Here is a 21,625-nt window from a genome sequence, read left to right as displayed (position 1 = left end):
ATTCACTACAAACTCATTCTTCTCCTCAGACAGATGCAGGAGAAACTTTGTCTGTAAGTTGCCATGGTCTGTCTGTGCCATTCTAACTTTCTCAAGTACCATCTTCCAGCTCAAATGCCACACAGCACATTCTGGCTAGCTTGGTAGAACAATAGATACCAGTGGCTCATCTGGGTTGCATCCACTGTGCTTGCTGCTTTGGCAGCACCTGCATAGGTAGGAATTCACGAGGAAGCTTATGTGTTGGCATCTGCTTGGGATCTGTCCCTGATGTGGATAGCACTTGTTGCAAGAGGTTTGGGATCAAGCTGCCAGAATGTGCCTGGTCCACACATCTGGAGAGTAAGAGGATGGCAGAGGGGTAGGAAGAGATGGCAAATTGGTGCTACTGCTTTCTTTATGAAAATAATTAAATATCTTTCTGCACTGAATGAGAGGAGGAAGTGGATGCTAAAATCTAGCCTAGGCATGGCTACAAAATAGGAATAGAACCTGGGAGGGATCTCAGAGTCCAATATCCTGCGTCTCCTCTTGCCACTCTACCTTCCTGTCCACCTTCCTTCCCATGGCCCTGCTCCAGCTCACCTCGAGGCTGAGCTCTCTGGCATGAACCAGGCAGAGCTGGCAGAGCTGGGGGGTCGGGATGATGACTGGGTGGTGGTGGGGTGTCGGTAGGTTTCCTTCTCGGACTGCAAAGTGAACTTCTGCATGGACTCATGCCCGCGGGAGACATCTGGGAAGAGGGGGCAGAGCCGCCTGGTACTTACGTGTCGTTGGGGTGTACATTTTCCTTTGCTTCAGCGGCCGAATCCGTGTCATGTTTTTCCCCTTCCCCTTTCTGCAACTGAGCTCCAGGAGGGAGCGAATCCCACCATGCGCTACCGGAGCCGCAAGCCCTTCTTCCCGGACCTGCCCATCGCCCCCTCCGTGTCTGCTGCAGGACTGGGGCCCACTCTGGAGCCCGCTGGCGTCCGTCTGGGGTGCGGGTCCCTCAGCTTCAGGCCACCGGGTCCCTGCCCCCGGAGAGGGGCTCAGCCGCCGGGCTCGGGCAGCCACAGCCGAGCGGTGGCTACCGGGGGACGGATATCAGCGGCCAATGAAACACCGGCAGGAGAAAGAGAAGGAGAAGGAGGGGACGGACCTTAGGGCAGGAGAACGGAGAGGAGAGGCGGCGGGGGAAGTGGGGGAGACCGGGATGGAAGATAAACGCGGGAGAGGGAGGTGCAGGAGGGAGGCAATGGGAGATGAGGGGAGCAGGGAAGAGAAGGATGAAGGAATGGGGAGCAAGGTAAAAGGTGCTGCGGACAGCGGAGGGGAGAGGACGAGAAGGAAGAGAGGGATGCAGAGAGCAGCTGCGTGGTGGGAGAGCGGCGTGGCAGGAGGGGGGGACTCAGCTCTGTTCCCCTACGTGGCGGGGGGGAGTTGTGGCAGAGCAAGGCGCCCTGCAAATGCCCATGAGCTCACAGGAGAGGAGCAGCCTGTTCCAAGATCTTGCAGGAAGAACTGGTGCTGCTCAGAGCTGCAAGGACATGGCAAAGCCTTCTGGCTGGCAAGATGCTCTGAAACTGGAGTGGATGCTGAGCATGCAAACCCTCTCCCTTCTGTTTAGCCCTATAAGCACCTCCAGATGCATGGAGCTAAGTGCAGACGGGCAAGTAAGGGGATTTGCTGTCTCAGCTCTCTCCCTGCCCTGGCTCTACGCACAATATGATGTCTCTTGCACCTTCTCTGGGGTAAAACTCCAATTCAACAGTTCCAAACTCTCCTGTTAGATTTCATCTCTACTGCAGGGAGTGGATCCAGAACAAATGGGGCAGGGCCTCAGGTTGCACCAGGGGAGGCTTAGGTTGGGCATTTGGAAAAATTCATTCACAGAGAGAGTTGTAAAGCACTGGAACAGTCTGTCCAGGGAAATGGTGGAGTCACCACCCCTGCAGGTATGTAAAGATGTGTAGAGTGCTGCTTTGGGACATGGTTTAGTGGTGACCTAGCAGTGATGGGTTAATGGTTGTACTTCATGATCTTAAAGGTGTCTTCCAATGAAAATGATTCCGTGATTAAGTGGCTTCTTGTGAGCAGTTCGCCCAGAAAGAAAATTAAGATTTCCCATTTCGTTCCCTGCACAAAGTGCTTCCCTGTAGTTCACATTTCCTGGCCTGGCCTGCAGACAACATCAGTGACTCCTTGTGCTGTGCAGTCACCCAGCTCTTGACATTTCACAGAATCACAGGATCACAGAATGGTAGGGGTTGTGAGCGATCTTTGGAGATCATGCAGTCCACCCTCCCCCTGCCAAAACAGATTCACCTAGGGCAAGTCACACAGGAACATGTCCAGAAAGGTTTTTGAAAGTCTCCAGAGAAGGAGACTGCAACCTCTCTGGGCAGCCTGTTCCTGTGCTGTCACCCTCACACTAAAGAAGTTTTTCCCCATGTTGACATGAAACTTCCTGTGTTCCAGTTTGTATCCATTGCCCCCTGTCTCATCATGGGGCACCAGTGAAAAGAAACTGGCCCCATCTTGTTGACACTCACCCCTAAATTATTTGCAAACATTGACTGGATCTTCTCTCAGCCTTCTCTTCCAAAGACTAACCAGCCCCAGGTCTCTGTAAGAAAGACGTTCCATTCCCTTAATTATCCTCTCAGCCCTCTGTTGGACTCTCCCAGTAGTTTCCTGTCTCTTTTGAGCTGGGGACCCCAGTTTGACACTGCCTTTACAAGCATTTGAGTTCGTAGGGCCAATTGCCACCTTAACAGAAGTAGGGAGTATCTCTGTGAGAGAACATAGCCAGGGTCTAAAACCCAGCCGTCCAAACCTGCTTGAACAATTTTATGTCCAGCCAGTGCTGCTCAAAGGTGAACTGATGTAGGCAGTACGGGCTTCAAAGCAGTCAGGATGCCTTAGCTTAGATCTTGCCCACTGTGCTGTCTGGAGATGCAGAGGAGAGATGAAGCCCTACTGGGGAAGGAATGGCATGGGCAGCACCCAGTGGCTGTGTCTGTCATGACAGGGCAGGTATCTGCAGCACCATGCAGGGAGCCCCTGGGCTTGTTGTGTATCTCAGAAGAAAGAGAGCCATGCTCTGTAGAGCCAAAGCTGTACCCAGGATGGCTGTTTCTTAAGGGACTTGTTAGCCCAAGCACGGTGATAGGACCACAACTTCCAGGTCTCCATCTGGATTCCTCAGTGCTCAGAATCCTGCCCCACCCTCTGCTTCAGCTCTAACAAGTTTGCACAGGCAGGCAGATACAGGAATTTTGTGGCATGCACATGGTGAATCTCTCCTCTTTGCATTGCTGTAAGTGACAAGGGACAGGACAGACTGAGAAAGTAAAAGCCAAGGTTTGAAAACTGGAGAGGAAGTAATAACTCACTGTGAATTCAGTGGTCTGAGTTATGTTTAGGATGTTTAAGGAAAGCTAGGTCCCGGTCTCAAAGGCTTCATGTCCCTTGCCTTTCCACAGGTCTATGCCCACACCAGAGGCTTCATTTCTGCTCTTGTGGACTTGTGTTGACACAATTTACATTACCTTTGGATGACGCACAGGCAATTCATCCAGCAGCCCATGTGCAATGTAGACATTCGTGGAACTTGCTGCCACGTCCTCCAGGGTTGCTCTGGACATTATCAGTGGATAATGTGTCACATCACTGCACTAAATGCCTTACTCAGATACAACCACATTTGAATTTGCAGAAATTTCCCTGGCAGCAGAGTACCTCTGTGGCCGGCTGCTGCTGACATCCCCACGCACCTCCTTGGTGCAAGAGGCAGCCCTTTGAAACTCAGAAGTGGTGCTGCATCGTGGAGCAGTAAGCTGGCTGAACTCCACAGCTTCTCTGTGCCCTCCTAGGACTGCAGGATTTTGCACTGCCAATCACTGCACCCTGAGCCCTCCTCTCTCCCACAGGCAGTGGTGGTAGCAGCCACCCTGTAAGGCTCCTTGCTCTCAAGCCCCTGCAATGCATCAGGAAGGCAGGTGCTCACAGTTGCCAGATCCATAGCACTGCTGGGACCACTCTCTTCGGCTTAATTTTAGTGACTTGGAGGCAATTTATCTGGACTGGTGACTCATGCTTTGCTCTTGTTTTTTTTCCCCCTGCCCTCCCCCTTCCTGTTCTCGCTCTGCCTGTGCCTGGCAGCATGAGTGAGTGCTGGTGCTGATATGACTGCCTGTGACGTGAGCTTAGGAGTGTTACTGCAGCAATGTTTTGGAGAAAGGGTGTCCCCAGCAATCTGCAGGGGCAGCCCCCCCACCAAGACCAAATGTCCTGTCCCAAAGCCTGCATCTTGTCCTCTGTTTGTCTCAGAGGGGAGACAACTTGCCCTGAACACATGGAGGCTGAGAAGAGAAAGGGCAAAAGCTGAGGTGTAACCACCCCACTGCCTTTGGTTGGCACATGATATTTACACTTTGTTGAGGAATGCAGGAGGCTCAGCTGAGAACTTGGCAACTTGGTGTATGACTCAGGCCTTGTCTCTTTATCCTATAGCAACTGTGGCTCCCCAGTACCATGCTCAGCATGGTGCTGCCTGGGTTGTCACTGCTGAAGCAGAGGCACAGCTGGCAGGTGTCCCCACTCCTGCTATCTTGTTGCTCACTGCTTCAGGGCTGTATCTCCCCAGGGTGCAAGGCATCGCAGACATGGAAAGAACGTACCATATGTTTATTGGGTCTTATTCACTATGTTGTAACCTCAGGAGTTGGTGAGGAAGGAAAGGGGTAGCTGGGGTGGGGCAAATGTGGGGGAAGTTGTGCAAATGGATGAACCAGTGCTACAGACCCCAAACAGTCTTTAAAGCCAGCAGAAGTGAAAAGCGCAGTGACCACCACAAGATATTGAGCTCTGAGATGCTGGAGCCATCATTCTCCTGCATGCTGGGCAGAGCCTGGCATCAGGATGCATCTGGAATCTGTAGCCAGAAACATGACAGACCTTGTAAAACTAGTTTGTCTGGTTTCCTGCTCTCCCTCCCTCTACCCTGTAGTGGTGGGAGAATGATGGGCAAGGTCCCAGGTAGGAAGAATTTATTCTTCTCTCCTCAGGTTCTGGCAGCTTTGCCTCTCATCATGAAGCCTTTCTCCTCCCTCTGCTGCCTTGAGTTGAAGGGGAAGGGCAGGTGGGAACAATATGAGAAGTAAAAATCCTGGGGGAGAAGCCAATGAACAGCAATGCAGAAATCCCCTTGAGGAGAGGAGGGCCTAGTAAGAGGAAGGGCCATTGGGCAACTGCCATGAATAAGGAACAGCTCATTTTTTGGTTTTGGTTTTGATTTTTGCTTTTTTGCCTTTTTTTGTTTTTTTCTACAGGCAAAGGCTTCAGCTTCACAGCTCTCACAGCAAGTCATCCCCAGGGCAGTCTGGACACAGTTTCTGCTGTGGCAGAAGGTGACAAACAGTTCTCCTCTGTGAAGGCAAAGGTGGGAAATCCTGGGTCGCCCTGCCTCAGAAGACAGGGGTGAGCCTGCCCCCAGGCAGGCAGCGAGGAGGGAGAGGTGGTTTGGATATCCTTGTATTCTGTCCTTTCCCCAGGCAGCACTGCTGTCTCCCTCTCTCTCTTTGAGGGTGATTCATCCCACCAGGTACAGGAGGCCATAGGAACCCAGCGGTCCTGACCATCTGGGTTCAGGAGCAGGAAAGTGCCACTGATGTCTCTGCCAGGGATCCCTCTCAGACTTACTTGCTCAGAGGAGGCTGCAGACACGTTTCTTTGTCCGGGTAGGCTGTGGACAGAGGACTGCTCGGATGGCCTCGTCGAACACCGTCTTGAGGCCACGCTGCGTCAAAGCTGAGCATTCCAGGTACTTCACAGAGTCTGTGGGGAGGAAAGCAGATGCTATTGTGGGGAGGAAAGCAGATGCTATTGTGGGGAGGAAAGCAGGTGCTGTCTTGGGGAGGAAGGGGTAGACAGGGGCAGGAGCTTGCTGCTAAGGGAGCTCAGAAGAGAAACACACAGGAGGAACACCACGGGTTATGTCAAGCAGAACAAGATGGCTGTGCCTGTGTCACTGACACATTTCTGGCTCACATCACAGCCACACCACCTTTCTTCTTCTGTGTCCATTTCACAGCATCCACCTAAACACACCCTAAATCTTGTCTTGAGGTAAGGTCTCTAGTCTCCTCAGGCTTCAAAGTGTCACTCAGACTGCCTGGCCTCAAGCACCTCTGGTGGCATCTTGAATCACATGGCACCTCTCCTTCAGGACTCTGTACCCCCAGGTTGTCAAGAGACCTTTTGCTGGAAAGCAAGGCACCTGGCTCTTGCCTGAGTTGAATAAGCACAGTTCACATAGTTCACATGACCAAAGACATGAAGCATTATCAGGAGACACTTTACTCACTCAGCCAATCTTGACTTCGGCACAGAGCTTGCCTGCTGTGTAAGATGAGGATCTTGCCTATTTTCCACCCCTGTAGCTAAAGCAGAGCCATCACATGAGGCTGGCTATGTTATCATGGCCAGACACCCTCTCCTCTGAACTCCTGGTTGAAAACTTCTCCCTCGAGCTGTTTCCTACCCTTTGTGCTGCATCTGCATGCCTGCATCTGAGAAAAGAGGTTGCCTGAATAGGCATTTCTGCATGACTCAAAATGCAGGAGGGACCTGGTGCCCCTGCATGGTGGAGTGGGATTCTCTAAACCAGGGTTGCATGTATAAGCCCTGGCAGTCAGAGGCAGGGACAGGAAGTTGCAACTCTTCCTGAGAGATGTTAGAAAAATCACTCTTCCGTCTCTTTAAGGATGTGGAGGAGAAGCCTCTGCCCACAGAGCAGCTGTGGCTGTCACAGAAAAATATTGACCCAGATAGAAATAGCAGAGTAAAAGGGGAGGGGAATGTCTAAGTGTGTATTTGTGTGTGTGTGTTTGTGTGTGTAAAAGATGGTGGCCAGAGAGAGGCAAAAAAATGAGGATTGAGGGCCTGAGGCTTTCTCAACAAGCAGATTTCCTTCATGAGTCTTCTGAAGTGCATTTTGTCCCACGACCCTTGATGTGTCTCCCTGTGTCCCTCAGAGATACCACTGTGAGTCAGCTCTATGAAAGCTTCCTTAGGCTGAGGGGAAGCCCTTATCTGCTGCCTCTCTCCTTTTAGCACATACCAATTTCCTTGGCCAGAGCAAGGCCCTGAGGATATGTAATGGGGGATAGCTTCTTCTCCTTCAGCTTCTCAATGGTGTCCTTGTCATCACGGAGATCCAGCTTTGTGCCCACCAGGATGATGGGAGTGTTAGGGCAGTGGTGCCTCACCTCGGGGAACCACTAGCATTGGAGCAAAATGGCAAAGATGTGAGAGGTCATACATATGGGCATGCACAAGGGAAACAAAGAGGCACCACCCCCGAGAAAAGTGTCAGCAAGATAGCTAACACCCCATCATTCCTTACAACCCTTCCACCCACTGTTGGCCACTATAGCCTGGCCTAGGTCAGCCCTCGTTGCTGGCTCTCAGACAAAATCCCTGACATGGAGCTCGAATTCTGTAAAGCAAAAGCACAAGCTGCTCTCTACCCTTCGTGGCCCCCTGAAAACCAGGGAGGGAGCTGAAAGTGGTACGAAAGAAACACTTTGTAGTCCTCTCCATCAATCTTTCCCTTCTTCCCTCACTTCCCATCCAAAGGCTGTGTGTGGGTGCCTGCTTCTCATACCCTCTGGACTGGTCTTGCATGTTCGTGCTGTAACAGTCTGGGCTGAAAGATGCCATCAGAATATAAGCTTTGTGGCCTCACAGCTCAACTGCCCAGCAAGATGAATACTAGTCCTTCAACAGGGTTGGTTGTCTTCTCCGAGATTACCCAGAAAAGACATCTGAAGGAGGCTGATAGTTTAGTTCCTTATGACTGACACACACAAAAAGATATTATCTCTCTAAATCTATACACTCTATTAGCAGTCACCACCCACAGCCATTCTCTTTGCAAGACCACCAGCAATTTCACCCTCCTCCACCCCTGATGGAGCAGGATATTCTGGCTCACCTTAGCACGGACATTTTCGTATGATGCTGGGCTGACAAGGGAGAAGCAGATCAGGAAGACATCCTGTAGGCATACAAACATGGTGTAGAGTTAAGATGAGAGCAAGGGACTTCATGACAGTAGGCATGGAGGGGAGAGAAGAGATGGGTGGGCAGCATACTCCCTCTGCAGCAGAGGGTCTTGCTAGAGAAAATTTTCTCACAATGTAACACAGTCCTGCTGTTGATTGCTTGTAGGAGAGGACACTTGCTCCCCTGACTCATGGTTACCATAGTCACCATTATCAGAAGAGCCAAATGTTTAACTATGAGGATGGGGGTTTTGTGGTAGGCACACTCATCCTCATGGGAAATGGCCTAACAGCACATTTCTCACAGAACACCCAATAGCTTCCAGGCCACAAGAGTTTTGCCTGCTGTTGAGAAAGAGCTAAGCCCAACCCAGAAAGCACACAAGCAGGACACAAATGAGGTGGAGTTTGATTACTCACGAAAGAACTTCTCCTAGGCATAGCAGAGTTTGCACTTCCATTTCAAACAAAACCAGCATTTGAGGGTTGTATTTATGCCATCCAAGTTCACCTAGCTAAACAAGGGATTCAGGCCCATGCTTCTCAGGCTATCAGAGGCAAAAACCTTGGAGAACAATTCCCTCATCTATCCTTGGGACGTGTCCCAGAGTGGGTGCAAGGGTATTGTTGAGAATATGCCTGCTTGCACTGTCAGCAGAAGGAGCCTAAGCAAACAGCTTATACCAGGGCTCTGATTTTTGACTGGTTGAACCTAGCTGAAATAAATAATACCCCCAACTGCCAGCCAAAGCTTTTGGTCACAATGGCAACCTTCAGCCTAACACCTGAGGCAGTGGGGTCTTTCTGAGCTTGCCAAGAGACTGCTTGGAACAACATTCTCCAGGGAAGGTGATCTTTAAACCCTGAAATCACTCTGTCAAAGTGTACAGTACCAACACAGTGTCTGAGGCATCCATTTGTTCTGCTAGACACTCAGGCTTAGTTGAGGCATCAGCAGAGCAAACGTGTCCACACATCAGATATCTTGTAAAAGGCAGAAGCCAGAACAGTGGGGTTCACAGAAATGTGAGAAGCTCCTGCCTCAGCTCCTAAATTCCCTGAATCGTTTTAATGTTGCAAAAGGAGAGGGTTTTTTATCCTGGTTGTGTAAGGCATCAGTCCCACACTGAAAACAGTCAGCTGGGCTCATAAGTGTGTTTGAGGATCTCAGTTTTCTTGCTGAGTTATACCAGTAAAGAAATTTAGGTAAAGGCTCCAAGATACCCTTGGATGTCTTTTACCTTTAGGGTTTCAAGAAACTTGCACATCAGCAGAGGTATTCTCAAATGAGGGTGGAGAGAGACAAGAGCAATCCTGTCCCTGGTTTATGGCAGATGTTGATTTTTGCAGTGGGGTCAGAGGCATGCATGAAGGAGGAACAAAAGAAGAGAGGCATGGAGTGTGACCCACCGTCTGGGGGTAAGAGAGTGGCCTCAGCCTGTCATAATCCTCTTGTCCAGCAGTATCCCACAGCCCCAGATTTACAGGCTTGCTGTCAACCATCACATTGGCAGAATAGTTATCAAACCTGAAATTCAGAAGCATAGGCCACAGCTCAAACAGGAGAAGCCCTTCAAGTAGTGTAGTAAGGGTTCACTAGGTGCATCCAGGGTAGTGATTCTTCATCTCAGCTCACCTGGGTGCTGCAGACTTCTCACTCAGCATCAACCTCCTCCCCATCACCCAGCTGTCCTGGACACGTGCCTGGCTGCAGCTTCCTCTGTGCTGCCTTGTGTGCAGATCCATTCAGTTTCCCACTTCTTTTCCCAGTAGCCTTTCCACAACTCCATCTGCTCTAGCCAAGCCCCTGTCTTTCTTTCATTCCCTAAACCCCAGCTTTCTTCTTAAAAGTTAGGAAGAAGAACCCATGTCTCTGTAGCTTCCCCAGAGCCCTGCAGTCCTCTGTACTCCTGGTGGTACTGAGGCCAAAATTCCAAGGTGTGTGCCCTTACTCTTTGATGACCCAGAATAAAATATTTGAGAACAGCTGTCAGGATTGCATGCTCAGGAGCAGAGGATGAGGGAAACTAGAGACAGGAAGGAACCAACATCAAGACTTTGTGAATGTGTTCATGACATACACCATCCAGGAGCACAAAATGGTCTCCATTTTGCATCTCCAGACATAAGCCTCAGACAGGAGGAGAGATAGTGTGTGACAAAAAAAATACATAGCCACTTCATGGCTACATGCTAGGAGGGGATGATGCTCCTTCTCCAGAGACATTCAAAACTCACCTGGATGCATTCCAGTGTGACCTACTCTAGGCAAGGGGATTGGGCTGGATGATCTTTCGAGGTCCCTTCCAACCCCTAACACTCTGTGATTCTGTGAAACCAGCTTCTGACAAAATATAGGTTCTTGCTGCCACAGCCTTTTTTTTGCAATGTAAATTGGTCTGGAGGGGAAAAAAAGAAGGCTCTGAGGTTTTCTGAACCCATCCTTCCCAAGGAATCTGAACTCAAGTTTAGTGTGGCATGAGTATGTGTGGTGTGTGTGCCTAAGCATGCCCTTGTGCCAATAGGTCTGACAGTTCAAACTAAAGGAATCCTAAGCTTACTCCTGATTCCAACAATCTGGAGGTCTGTCCCAGCCTCATGCATACATCCACTGGATCAGATAATGCTTCTGCTCTAGCACTGAGCTGAATCCTACACTCCCACCATCAGAGTTGTCAGTGCCTCCTCCCATGACAGCAGGTGCCTTGGGCAAGGAAAGAAGTGTGGACCTCTGTTCATCCAACCACCTTCTCTTGGATCTGGCACAATTTTTGTAGCCTGGTGCCCAGTTGTTTTGCCTAAAAGGATTCCATTTGCTACTTGTAAACTTAGCAGATAGATAGTCCCTTGGGTTGAGTTGTACCTCTCAAATACCCCAGTTAAAATTCAGGGGTTTGTGAGACCACTTGGGCTTTCAGGGAAAGGTGAGAGGTTCAAAGTGTAGAGATACCTTCATTGGTTTGGCAGCCCTTGGTCTGCTGGTATGGAGATTGCAAACCTGCCTCCAGAGTGCACAACAAGGGGTCTCTGCCCCCCCCCCTGCCCCCCCCCCCCCCTTTTCATTTTGCTTTCCACACCTCCCACTCACCCCAGGACCTGATTATGTGTTACTCACACAGTGGGGATGTATTCTCCTGGGAAGGCATTAGTGGTATAGCTGATAAGGAGACATGTTTTCCCCACAGCTCTGAAAGAGAAATTAAAAAAGATAAGAAGTGATGGTAGTGCAGGTAGTCTTGCTAGGGTGAGATGAGGATGGGGAAGTCCTTCCACACATCTAAGTGAGCCCTGCCAGGAGACACCTGGAAGCAGAACCATACTCACAGGCCCAGACAGCACATAACCATAGGTTAGACAACCAGCAGGAAGAAACCCAGGAGGTCAAAAAAGGTATTTGTTGTCTTTGAGCACAAAGGTTTGCTTTTATGGTCTGGTCTAGAGATCACTCAGCTAAAACACAACCATTCTGAGGTGGGGGTGAGCCCATTTCCCAGTGTGTGCACAGGGCTGTATGCTCACAGCCAGGCTGTGAAGGTGTGACAGAGCTGCCCAGCCAGGTCCAGCCCCTCAACACAGGCACTCCTGCCTGCTTCTGCAAGAGCTGTGCCTGGGGGCTGATGGCACCTTTTCTGGACTTGACCACAATATCTTCCAGCCTTGCTTGTCTGCAGCAAGCTGCAGCATCATCTGCAGAGAGAGCTGTAGGAAACCAGCGAGGTGCCTCTCTCTGTGGTTAGCAGAGGCTGCTGGTGGTGTTTTTGAGCTAGAAGCTGGTGGTGCTTCCTCTCTCCTCAGCCTCCCCCACACCCATGCTGCAGCAGAGTGAAGTACAAACAAACCAATGTGGCAGCACAGTCCAGACTGGCTGAGAGCACTGCTTTGAAGAAGGTGGGAAAAGGAGGAGTAATGCAGTTCATGGGCAAGGTGAAGCCAGTGGTGAGGAAAAGAAGATGTGGAGAGAAACTGGAGGAATATAAAGCATCCAGGACAAGTATAGGAAGGAAAATCCTTTTTCTCTTGGGCTGCTGTTTCTCAGATCTGTGTAGCCTGGGAAATTCTGATCATGTTTCAGTTACAGCATGTGCGGACCAGAGGTTGTTGAGAGCAACCTGCCTTTGCAGCCTCTGAGAACAGCCACTGAAGGAGGGAAATGTCCTTCTTGGGAGAAAGGCTGGAGTTCTGCTGCTGGGGATGCTCCAACCATATCAGCTGTACCTGTAAAATCCCCTGCTGCAGGGGTGGAACCCTGCCCCTGACAGTCACAGCTGGCATCTTTGCCCTGGTCACTGCCCTGTGGGGCAGCTGAGGAAGAAACTGAGCTCTTTGGCATGCTCTGACTCTTGTTTCTTCCTTCTGCCACATCCCTTTCTTAGATCTTCCTTTCTCAGTCCCTTCTCTTTTCCCAGCTCCTTTGCTTTCCTCTTATCACAGAGACTCTGCAGGAGGCTCATGGAGGATTCCTGAAGCTCAACAGCCTCAGGAGATCTACAGATGTGTGGATGGGTCAGCCACAGAAGGGGGACAGTTCTGAATTAGTGTGGATGAACAGAGAGGAGCACAAAGGGTCAAGGAGGAGGTTGTTACAACAAACCGATGGAGAAGAGGTGAGGTTAGTGACACATGTGGGTTCCTAGAACTGAACTCAGGGAGTGTTCACAGGTCAGTGATGTGTGATGGAAGGGGCTGTGGGGGCAGAACAGCTATGGGGCAACAGGAGGGACTTATCTGAGTGACAGCAGAAAGTCCTGTGGTCAGTAAGGTTGAGCCAAGGGAGGGTGACGTGGCTGGCATTGCTGGGAGGGCACTGAAGGGTGGTGAAGTGGGAGCTCAGGGTGGTGGGAGGATGACTGGACTGCTGTATTGCAAGGTGGTGAGAGGGGAGGTGCAGTGTACAGAGAAGCAGAATGACAGGACAGAAGACACTTAAGCAGGGTTACAGCCAGAGGAGCTGGGAGCAGGACATGTTGTGGGTTTAGCCATGACATGAGGCGAATGCTGCCCTGGGGGATGGCTACAGAGTTGGTGAAATGCATGAGGGTAAAACTAGGAGGTTAACAGAGGAACAGATAAATGCCCATCCAGTTGTCCACCCAGCTCTAACTTACAGCCTTCAGGGGACTTTTCTTAGAGGTAACACTGTTTATTTTGGGCTCTGTCCTCCCTTGTCCCTTCTCTCTGTCCCCATGCCCCAGCACCTGAGAATGTTGATTTAATATGTAGTGTTATGCTTGCAGACGTCTTCCCCAGGCGAGTTTTGAAGGAGGAAGTGACTGTGGGGAGCAGGGCTGCTGCAAATGTCTCTTCATCTGCTACCTGATAGCTGCCCCAGATAACAGTCTGGCCAGCTCCTAGCTGGGAAATGAATTAACCTACTCTGTGCCAAATGTGGCCTCTCCTTCCCTCCCTCCCCTGCATCTACTCATCCCACAGGGCAAGAAGAGGCCCTATTCACCCCACCCCTCCTGCACCCAGTACTGACTGCTTCGCTTATTGATGGCTTAGACTGGGACATTTCCAGGGGTCATGGGACATAGGCTGTGATGCCATCGTGCTGTGAAGCCAAGGCTGTGTTACCTCCCACTGCCAGAGTCCCAGTGCTTATTCTAGTGGAAAAAGCTCCTCCTGCTTGTGCCCACAGAAACCCCTTGCCAAACAGTCTCCCTCACACCCTGATACAGAGATAATGAGCCAAGAAAAGCTGAGCACAAAGACACCAGCAGAGATCTCATCAAAGCTGTAATGCTACACTCTCTCCCAGGCAGTTCCAGTGAGCAGATGGCTTTCAAGCAGCCATTCACCTGCAGGAGAGCACTTGCACCTCTCATGTTTGAAATCTGACTCCTGCCTACAGGTTGAATCTGGCAGCAGTGCCACCACCTCCAGTGTGTGGAACAGACCTGCTCCACTTTCCGTGCCCCTTTTGCAGGTGCCCTTCAAAATGTCCTCTTCTACACCCTCCTCAGAGGAAGGTCCTGGCTTGCCCTGGGGAGGGAAGAACGAGCGACAGAGGGAAAGCGATTCGCAGGAGGTCGGAAGCAAAGCTGGAGAAGTTTCATCAAGTAGCCACCTACTTTCTTTGCCCCTCATCATCACCCCTCCCTCCCCACATCCACAGCAAAACCAGCAGGGTACCTACCCATCTCCCACCACGACACACTTGATGGCTTGCATGTTTCTGAACCCGTGGCAGAGGACACCACACGGGCAAAGGCAGGCAAGGCAGACCAAGGCAACCTGCAGGGAGAGAGAGGCAAATCTGGGTAGCGACCCTTGTGCTGCAGAAAGCAGCAGGTTACAAGGAGGGAGGAAGTGGAAGAGGGAACTTTACTCGAAGCTCACCCTCTGGTCCCTCCTCCCCTCCCACCACAACAGCAGCTCTGTGGCCCAGGCCGTTAGCTGAGGGCGGGGCGTGCATGACTTTGGTTGGGATGGTGACTGCTGTAATATTTTCTTCTTCTCCCGACATGTCTCACCCACTCCCTTCCCACCCCATCCTGGTGAATGGCTTGGGCCACCAAACAGCTTGAACAGGGGAACCAAACAGGGGTTAGAAACAGGGGTGAGAAAGTAGGGGGGCGGATTCCTTCCTCCCTCTTTTGTCATCCCAGCTTTGGAGGAGGTGTAAGGAGGCAAGTGAATCTGAAATGGCAGTAGTGGGTTGATGTTGGGCAATGAAGATTTTTCAGGTCTTCCAAATACCCTTCAGTGTCAATGATGAAACATCACAAGGAACAATGTTTTCCATGAAGGCTGAACAAGGAAGTTGGGAAGCCTCTAGGAAAAAGCAGCCACCCCATGGCTGTTCTGTCCTTCCTCTCATGTGGTGATAAGCCCAGCTGCACTTACCTATCAGCCCAGATTACCAGTGCAAAGAAATATTGCATGAACCTGTGCATTCATCAAAGTGGAGCAAAATCATCAAGGGATGCAACGAACATTTTTCTCCCACTTGCCAATATTATGAAAGCTAAGACTGGAGCCCCTGCAAAGCAGCTTCTCCTCTACCTGCTCTTTCCACTATTTCTGTGCAAAAGCAGCCAGTGAGAGCTGCTGCCAGGCTTCTTCCTTCTTGTCATAGAATCATAGAATGCTTTGGGTTGGAAGGAACTTTTAAAAGTCATTTAGCCCAATCCCCCTGCAGTGAGCTAGGACATTTTCAATTAGATCAGGTTGATCAGAGCCCTGTCCAACCTGATCATGCCTGTTTCCAGGGATAGGGTACCTACAGCCTCTCTAGGCAACCTGTTCCAGTTTCCCCACAATCACTGTCAAAAATATCTTCCATATATTTAGTCTAAATCTACCCTGGCTTAGTCTAAAACCATTGCCCTTCGTACTGTCACTGAAGGCCCTACTAAAGCATCTTCCTTATAAGCTCCCTTTATGTGTTGAAAGGATGCGGTAAGATATCCCTGGATCCTTCTCTTCTGCAGTCTAAACCATCCCAGCTCTCTTGGCCTGTCTTCATTGTCCTCAGAAGATAAACAATTTTAAAGCTAAGCAGCAAGGAGAAGAAGGAAGCAATCATCCTAAGAAAGAAGAGGCAAGGAGTAGAAAGATCCCAGGAAGCTCTAGTCCTTTCTTTCCCTTCCATAAATGAGGGCCTGCCTCTCCTCCTTTCTTGCCCTCTCATGCAACACTAAGCCTGGAAAAGTGCACATGTGGACACATCTGTGTGCTCCAGCCTGAACTGACCAGTGGATGGGCAGGACATGCATTTTGTAGAAGAAGGGGTGTGGTGACACAGAGTTCAGTGGAATTTCCAGGCTTTGTCAAGAGGCCAGTTAGACCAAGGGCAGTGGTTTCTCAGCCGGGATAGTTCTGAGGGAAGGAACTATGAGGGATTTTTTTTTTTTCTCCAAAGGTTGGTGACCTTTGTGCTGCTGCAGCCAAGAGAGTCAGTTGCGGCAACTGAACTGCTCTCAGGAGTTCAGTTGGAGGAGGAGAGGAGGAGAGCTCTCCCATCCATCACTCATCACTGGCTACAACCCAGAAATCTTCAACTGTGGAACATTTCTAGGTCTTAGAGCTATTTCTGAAGCACAAAGTGACCAGATGTACTAGGTGTTCCTTCTGTGGATGTAGGAAAGGGGGAGGAAGGAAACCACTGTCTCCTTTGCAAGTGAGAGCAGGAACAGGCCATAGGAATACAGGTCAGAACGGGACAGAAGGGAGAATTCAAAGGCTGTTACAGAGAGAGTAGCAGCAGGAGCTGGAAAGGGCAGGCAGGCACAGAATATAATGGGCCAGGAGACAGGGACTCAGTCAGAAGACAAGGCAGGTATATCTGGCTCTAGAAAATGCTACTTGTGGATGGAGGAAAACCATTACAGCTCCGTGGACAACAGAACACATTGAGAAGTCTGTGTGAGAGACATCTGAGTGCCAAGTGAGAACTCAGGGAGCTGGAGTTGATGAAGTCCCTAGGGATTCAGGGAGCTCTAGGTTGGGCAGGCAGCCTGGGACCAGCAAGGAGGAAACAAACCACTTTCTGGGTGTTGTCAAAACTACATTTGGAATCAGCTGTTCCAAAGGAACACTTCTGAATTCACTGAAGTTTTTCAATAGCTCTTATGTACCTGAGGAGAAGCAGGATGAGAAGAATAGAGGGGGAACCCCCAGTGTGGGAAGGATGAGAAAAGAAGGGAAAAGAACAGGGGAGAGCTGAAGAATACCTTGAATCTTTGGTGGGACAGAGCAACAGTCATGTGAGGATACTGGTGAGTCAGGCTAAGGGAGACTGGATGGAAAACCAAGCAGTGTCACAGTAGGTCCTGGTGGCAGGGCTGAATGAGAACCACTGACATGCTGAATGCCAGTGTGCACTTTTGTCCTTGTAGTCTGTGGGCTTGTGAGACTGGCAGTGTAGAGGGGACTGGAGAAGAAGAAAAGTTAAAAGTGCTCAAGGAGGAGAGACTGTTGTTGAAACCTCATGTCCAAATGAGCCCCATGCCAAAGACACTGTAGCTCTGTATAGCCAAAAAGGAGCTGTGGAAGTCCTGGCAAGAAGGTGTATCTCCAACCCACTTCTGGGCAAATTAGTTCTGGAAGATGATTGCCTACTACTGCTATGGATATTCAGTTCTTGTCCAAGTCAGAGATCTGTGCTGTGAATCTTTAAACATTTCTCCTCCACCAATGCCTCAGCAGGGGGACAACAAGGATATACAAAAGGGCTTTTAGGGTTTTTCTTTCCATCATACATAAATTATTGAATTATTTTGAATAACACATATTGTAATCCCTTTGAGAACAACTGGCACGTGCTACATTAAAACCTCTCGGCTGTACATGCTGCAGGGAAGGGAAGAAAACTGCAGGGAATAGGTCCCACAACCACTAAATGTGCAGACACAGATCTGTTGCTGGTTTGACATCTGGTGCTGCTCTTCTCTCACCACCAAGAGGTGCTCTTGACATGAGTTTCTTTCTGCATTTGCCATGGGGCTGAGGGAAGGCAGGCATTCACCCGGGTTTCTGCTTCCCTTTGCTGAGTTTGAGGAAGTCACTAATGGGAAAGAGCTGCTCAGTGAGAAAGTTTTGCTTTGAGAGACTTCCAAGGCCCTGGGCCAGGTCACCTCTGAGTGACCCATCTGTGGCAGGTTTGCACAGCACCCGTGTGGGGTGGGGGGCAAAGGATGTGTGATACTGGGTTCCCTCCAACAAGGATCCAAAGCAGTGAGGACTGATCCATCTCTCCCTCTTTCTGTGGGGTTCTGCTCCCTCAGGGAGGGTGGGAAAAGGGTGAGGGGACTCTTTCAGAAATTATGTTTGCACTATCCTCCAGCACAGGAGGATAGGAACTGAGCAGGGGGGGCATTGTCTTTAAGAACAGAGTAGCAGAGGAAATCCTTGCAGAGGGAATCCTTTCCTAGGGGGAACACAAGGCTCATTTCTTTGTGCACACAAGGCATGGCCATGGTAGGTGTTCACATTACCCTGGGCCTTGGACAGGATTTGTTTGATGTGAGCTATTGTTTAGGCAATCCTGAGTGGTCATGAGACCTATTGTGTGGTGTGTGTGCTGGGCCCCATCAAGGGAGAGAATAATTTGCTTCAGCCTGAGTGAGCTGCAAACTATACCCACTTGCTATATTCCCCTTTTCTGTCTTCCCACTTCCCCATTTGCACAGCTTCATACCATCTGCCTCCTGCTTGTAGTTCTTGCTTAGCTGCTTCTCTTCTCCAAAACACCCACCCCTCCTTTTTGCTGCCCCTGCTCTCCCCTCACTGCTGTGGTTTCCTACTGACTTGTCTGAAAAGCCTGCCCTGAATTCAAAGCCCTGAAGTGAGGTGATGCACCACAGACTGTGATCTTCTGCTTTGTCTGTGCAATGGTGGATGTGAAGGGGAATGATAGAAGGGGATAAGAAGGGTCAAATCCTGTCCCAAGACATATCTGACCTGTCTCAGTCCCCATTACTTACCCTGGCATTATGCAGACTTCTTAACATCCTCTCCTAACCCAGACCTCTTGTTCCCTTGTTGACTCCTCTGCTTGCACAGCTTAAAGAGCTTTGTTTGTACCTCTGAGGTATGTCTTAGAGCAAGGAGTGGGCATTCCCAGCTCTATTCTTTGCCTTGTCATAATAAGCTCTATCCCCTGGAAACTGTCCTTTGGTTCTTCCTGCAGTCTCCTGCTTTTCCAAGGAATGCATTCCTTGATGAGACACACCCTTGATCTCATCTGGGTTCCTCTTTTCTCAGATATTGCTGCAGTTATCCTAGTGGGTTGTTAGGGTTTTTTTTTAAATGTATGGGTCACAGATTTCTCTAGAAGGAGGAAGATGCCAGAATCAGTGCCCAGTGTAAGAGTCAGTCCCCTGGATGTGGTTATCTTTCAGCATAATCTGATTTTTGCTGCATGTCAGTTTCTCCTTGCAGTGTGAGAAGCAATCTGCTCCGAGCCACTGTCTATGGCTTTGGTCCCACCATTTTGTACAGCAATTAAACCTCATCTCCCCTAGGGCTCGTTTGATTTTTCTGTGCCCTTGGGGCATAATTAATTTGATGTGCTCTTGTCTTGCTAACCCTCCCCTCCCCCCCCCTCCCCTCCCCTCCTCCCTCCCCTTCCCCTTCTCCTCCCCTCTTTTTTCCCCCTTTGGTTTCTCACCCTTTGTGTTTTAACCCTCCCATGGTACTTTCATGCCATGACCACAGATCATGTTTTACTTTACCTTAAGGGCATTTCCAGATGCTTCTGGTGTGCACCTGAGTTCACCATAGACCTGCATTGCCTGTCTAGGATGCTCCAGCAAAGGGACCTCTCATCTGAGTCTGGGCTTCCTCAGGAGAGGAGCTGGTTGTTTGCTCTAGGGGAAGCCTGGAACCAAAACAGTCTGTGCACAATGTGGATGAATGGAGGACAAAGGACCTGAAGAGGGAGACTTACCTTGCACTTCAGAAAGAATGGGAGGTGCTTAAGACTTATTTTAGTTCTATGATTCTGTCTCACTTCTTGTGTACCCTCCTGAGAAGGCATCTCATGTGTGTTTCATTTTTATTACAAGAAATAAGCTTGTGTGGGATTTTAATGATGCATTTGCTCTTTCAGACTCCTCTTGGTGAGATAACTGAAGGTATTCAAAGTGCATCCAGGCTAAGCACTGTGCAAAGCAAGGCTACCAGAACCAGAACACAAGTACTGGTAGGTAAGGTCTCAAAACTGGGTAGTGAGGGATTCCAACCCACAGGCAGGAAAAGATGTGATAAGAGGAGCCTCGAAGAATTAAGAGAAGAAGCAAGCCTGGATTAGAGACACAGGTACAGACCTTGCATTGCTCTGTGTCAGAATGCCTGAGAGTTCTTCTGCAGTGCACAGAGGCATTCATCTTGGTGTTTGCAGGGTGCTTGTGGTTTGACCTGCCCACAGATGCATGCATAACAGCAGCCCTGTATGTGTCACCAACCTGTAAGGCAGGCGAGATCAGGTCTTTCAAGGCAGTGCATTCAGTTAGCATCTCTGCTTGATGTCAGCTGCAAGAATGCTGAAACTATATATTTTGTTTTTAATGGAAAACTGTGATGGAAGGGCTGGAAGTGATAACACCAGACTCAGCCTCGGTGTAGGAACTGGGACACTGAGCTGGTCTGTGAGGCAGCAAATTCTCCCCTGATGTGGCCCAGAGTCTCAAGAGAGAAGATGAGTTTATAAAAAAGTGTGCTTTTGGCAGTTTGTGTCCCAAAGGCAAGCCTCTGATAAATTTTAAGTGTGGACATTGGGTGTGATGAAGGTCAGGGCAGACATGGGTGTAATGGTCTGAAATTAGACAAAATTAGAGATCATAACAGAGGGACTATTTCTAAGGGCTTGTGGTGATAGGACAAGGGGCAATGGTTTTAAACTAGAGCAGGACAGATTTAGATTAGATGTTAGGAAGAAATTCTTCACTATGAGGATGGTGAAACACTGGAATGGGTTGCCCAGAGAAGTTCTAGATCCTCTATCCCTGGAAGACCAGACTGGATGAGGCTTTGAGGAAGCTGGTCTAGGTGTCCCTGCCCATGGTAGTGGCCTTGGAACTAGAGGATCTTTAGAATCCCTTCCAGCTGAAGCCATTCTGTGATAAATCAATTTGCATTAATAAAGTCTGTTCTCTTCACCTTCTTTAATTCCTCCCAAATCAGCTCCTAGCTGCTTCTATGAAAATATTGAACCGGCTCTGGAAACTGAGGGCTAAATGATTGTCCCTGACTCTTCCTAAAGATGGCCTGCAGCTGCCTGTGTGGGCTCCTTCTGGACCAGAATTTCTGCTATCCCTTGACATCTTTTAGGACGAGATACCTCCCACTCTGTCCTCTCCAGTGACAGCCCTGAATCTATAGCATAGCCATAGGTTATAGCAAATGCAAGAGACTGGGAGGAAGGAGGAGCAGTCTGTGTCTTTCTTTGTAGGTTGAATGGCCCTAGAGCCATGGACCTCAGCCAGAGCCATTCAGGCAGTTCCTACCTTTCACATCAAGCCTTTTAAAGGGCCAGTTACTCTCTCCAGAGCAGACTCAGGGAATGGCAACGTGGAAAGGTAATAGCTCTTCCTTCCCGAGAGAGTAAAGGACCTGCAGCCTCCCAGGAGCCTGTTCTAAATGGTGAGCAAGTGTACATAGGTGCTAGATCTGACTGCAAAGAAAGCAAGAGGGTCATTTCTTGCTTTCCTACACATGCCATACTCTTGCAAACTCTACCTTGCTGCTCATGGAAAGATGATAGGTAGAAGTCTGAACCTGTTTTGATGTTCTACTCAAGGCCTGTTTTGAGTACAGCAACAGGTCAGGGAGTTAAGGATGTAGAGTTCTTCAGAGGTAAGTGTTCAGGAATGGAGTGGAACCATCCCTCTATGGCATCAGCCTTGCCAGAGGGATGGCAAGAGCCCTCTTGGGCATCACACCTGGTTTGAATTTTGTATTGATCTATTTATTCAATCACCAGTTCTTCTGACTCTGACATGGTGCTCTCCTGCATGCTGCTTTGTTTCCCCACCTTGCCTACATCCTCCACCACATAAATCACATGGCAATCAAATACAACTCAAGAGAAAGTGCACAGACTTCTGGGGCTGTGTGGAGAGGGGTGAGGG

General features: G+C 49.7%; 1 protein-coding gene across 1 annotated transcript; it reads right to left on the bottom strand.

Annotated features, from left to right (window-relative positions):
- Positions 1–4,888: 4,888 nt before the first annotated feature.
- On the bottom strand, positions 4,889–14,222 carry RAC2 (Rac family small GTPase 2). The gene is made up of 7 exons (XM_054386835.1): positions 14,188–14,222; positions 11,167–11,238; positions 9,462–9,579; positions 7,982–8,044; positions 7,106–7,265; positions 5,686–5,820; positions 4,889–4,918 (listed from the first exon to the last, which is right to left on the bottom strand). The coding sequence occupies exons 1-6, from the start codon at positions 14,220–14,222 to the stop codon at positions 5,690–5,692; spliced, it is 579 nt and encodes a 192-aa protein (XP_054242810.1). The 3' UTR covers positions 4,889–4,918; positions 5,686–5,689.
- Between the last annotated feature and the right edge of the window lie 7,403 nt (positions 14,223–21,625).

This window comes from Indicator indicator, chromosome 14 (assembly GCF_027791375.1).
Source record: "Indicator indicator isolate 239-I01 chromosome 14, UM_Iind_1.1, whole genome shotgun sequence".
NCBI lineage: Eukaryota > Metazoa > Chordata > Aves > Piciformes > Indicatoridae > Indicator > Indicator indicator.
The sequence above is the reverse complement of the archived record's forward strand: the minus strand, read 5'-3'. Positions and strand labels throughout refer to the sequence as shown.

Bases quoted from the DNA above. Each gene is read 5' to 3' on its own strand.
- RAC2 (XM_054386835.1), bottom strand. From the start codon at position 14,222: ATGCAAGCCATCAAGTGTGTCGTGGTGGGAGATGG. The intron at 11,239-14,187 runs GTAGGTACCCTG...TTTCTCTTTCAG, and splicing joins TGTGTCGTGGTGGGAGATGG to AGCTGTGGGGAAAACATGTC. The intron at 8,045-9,461 runs GTGGGTCACACT...GTATGCCTACAG, and splicing joins CACTCTCTTACCCCCAGACG to GATGTCTTCCTGATCTGCTT.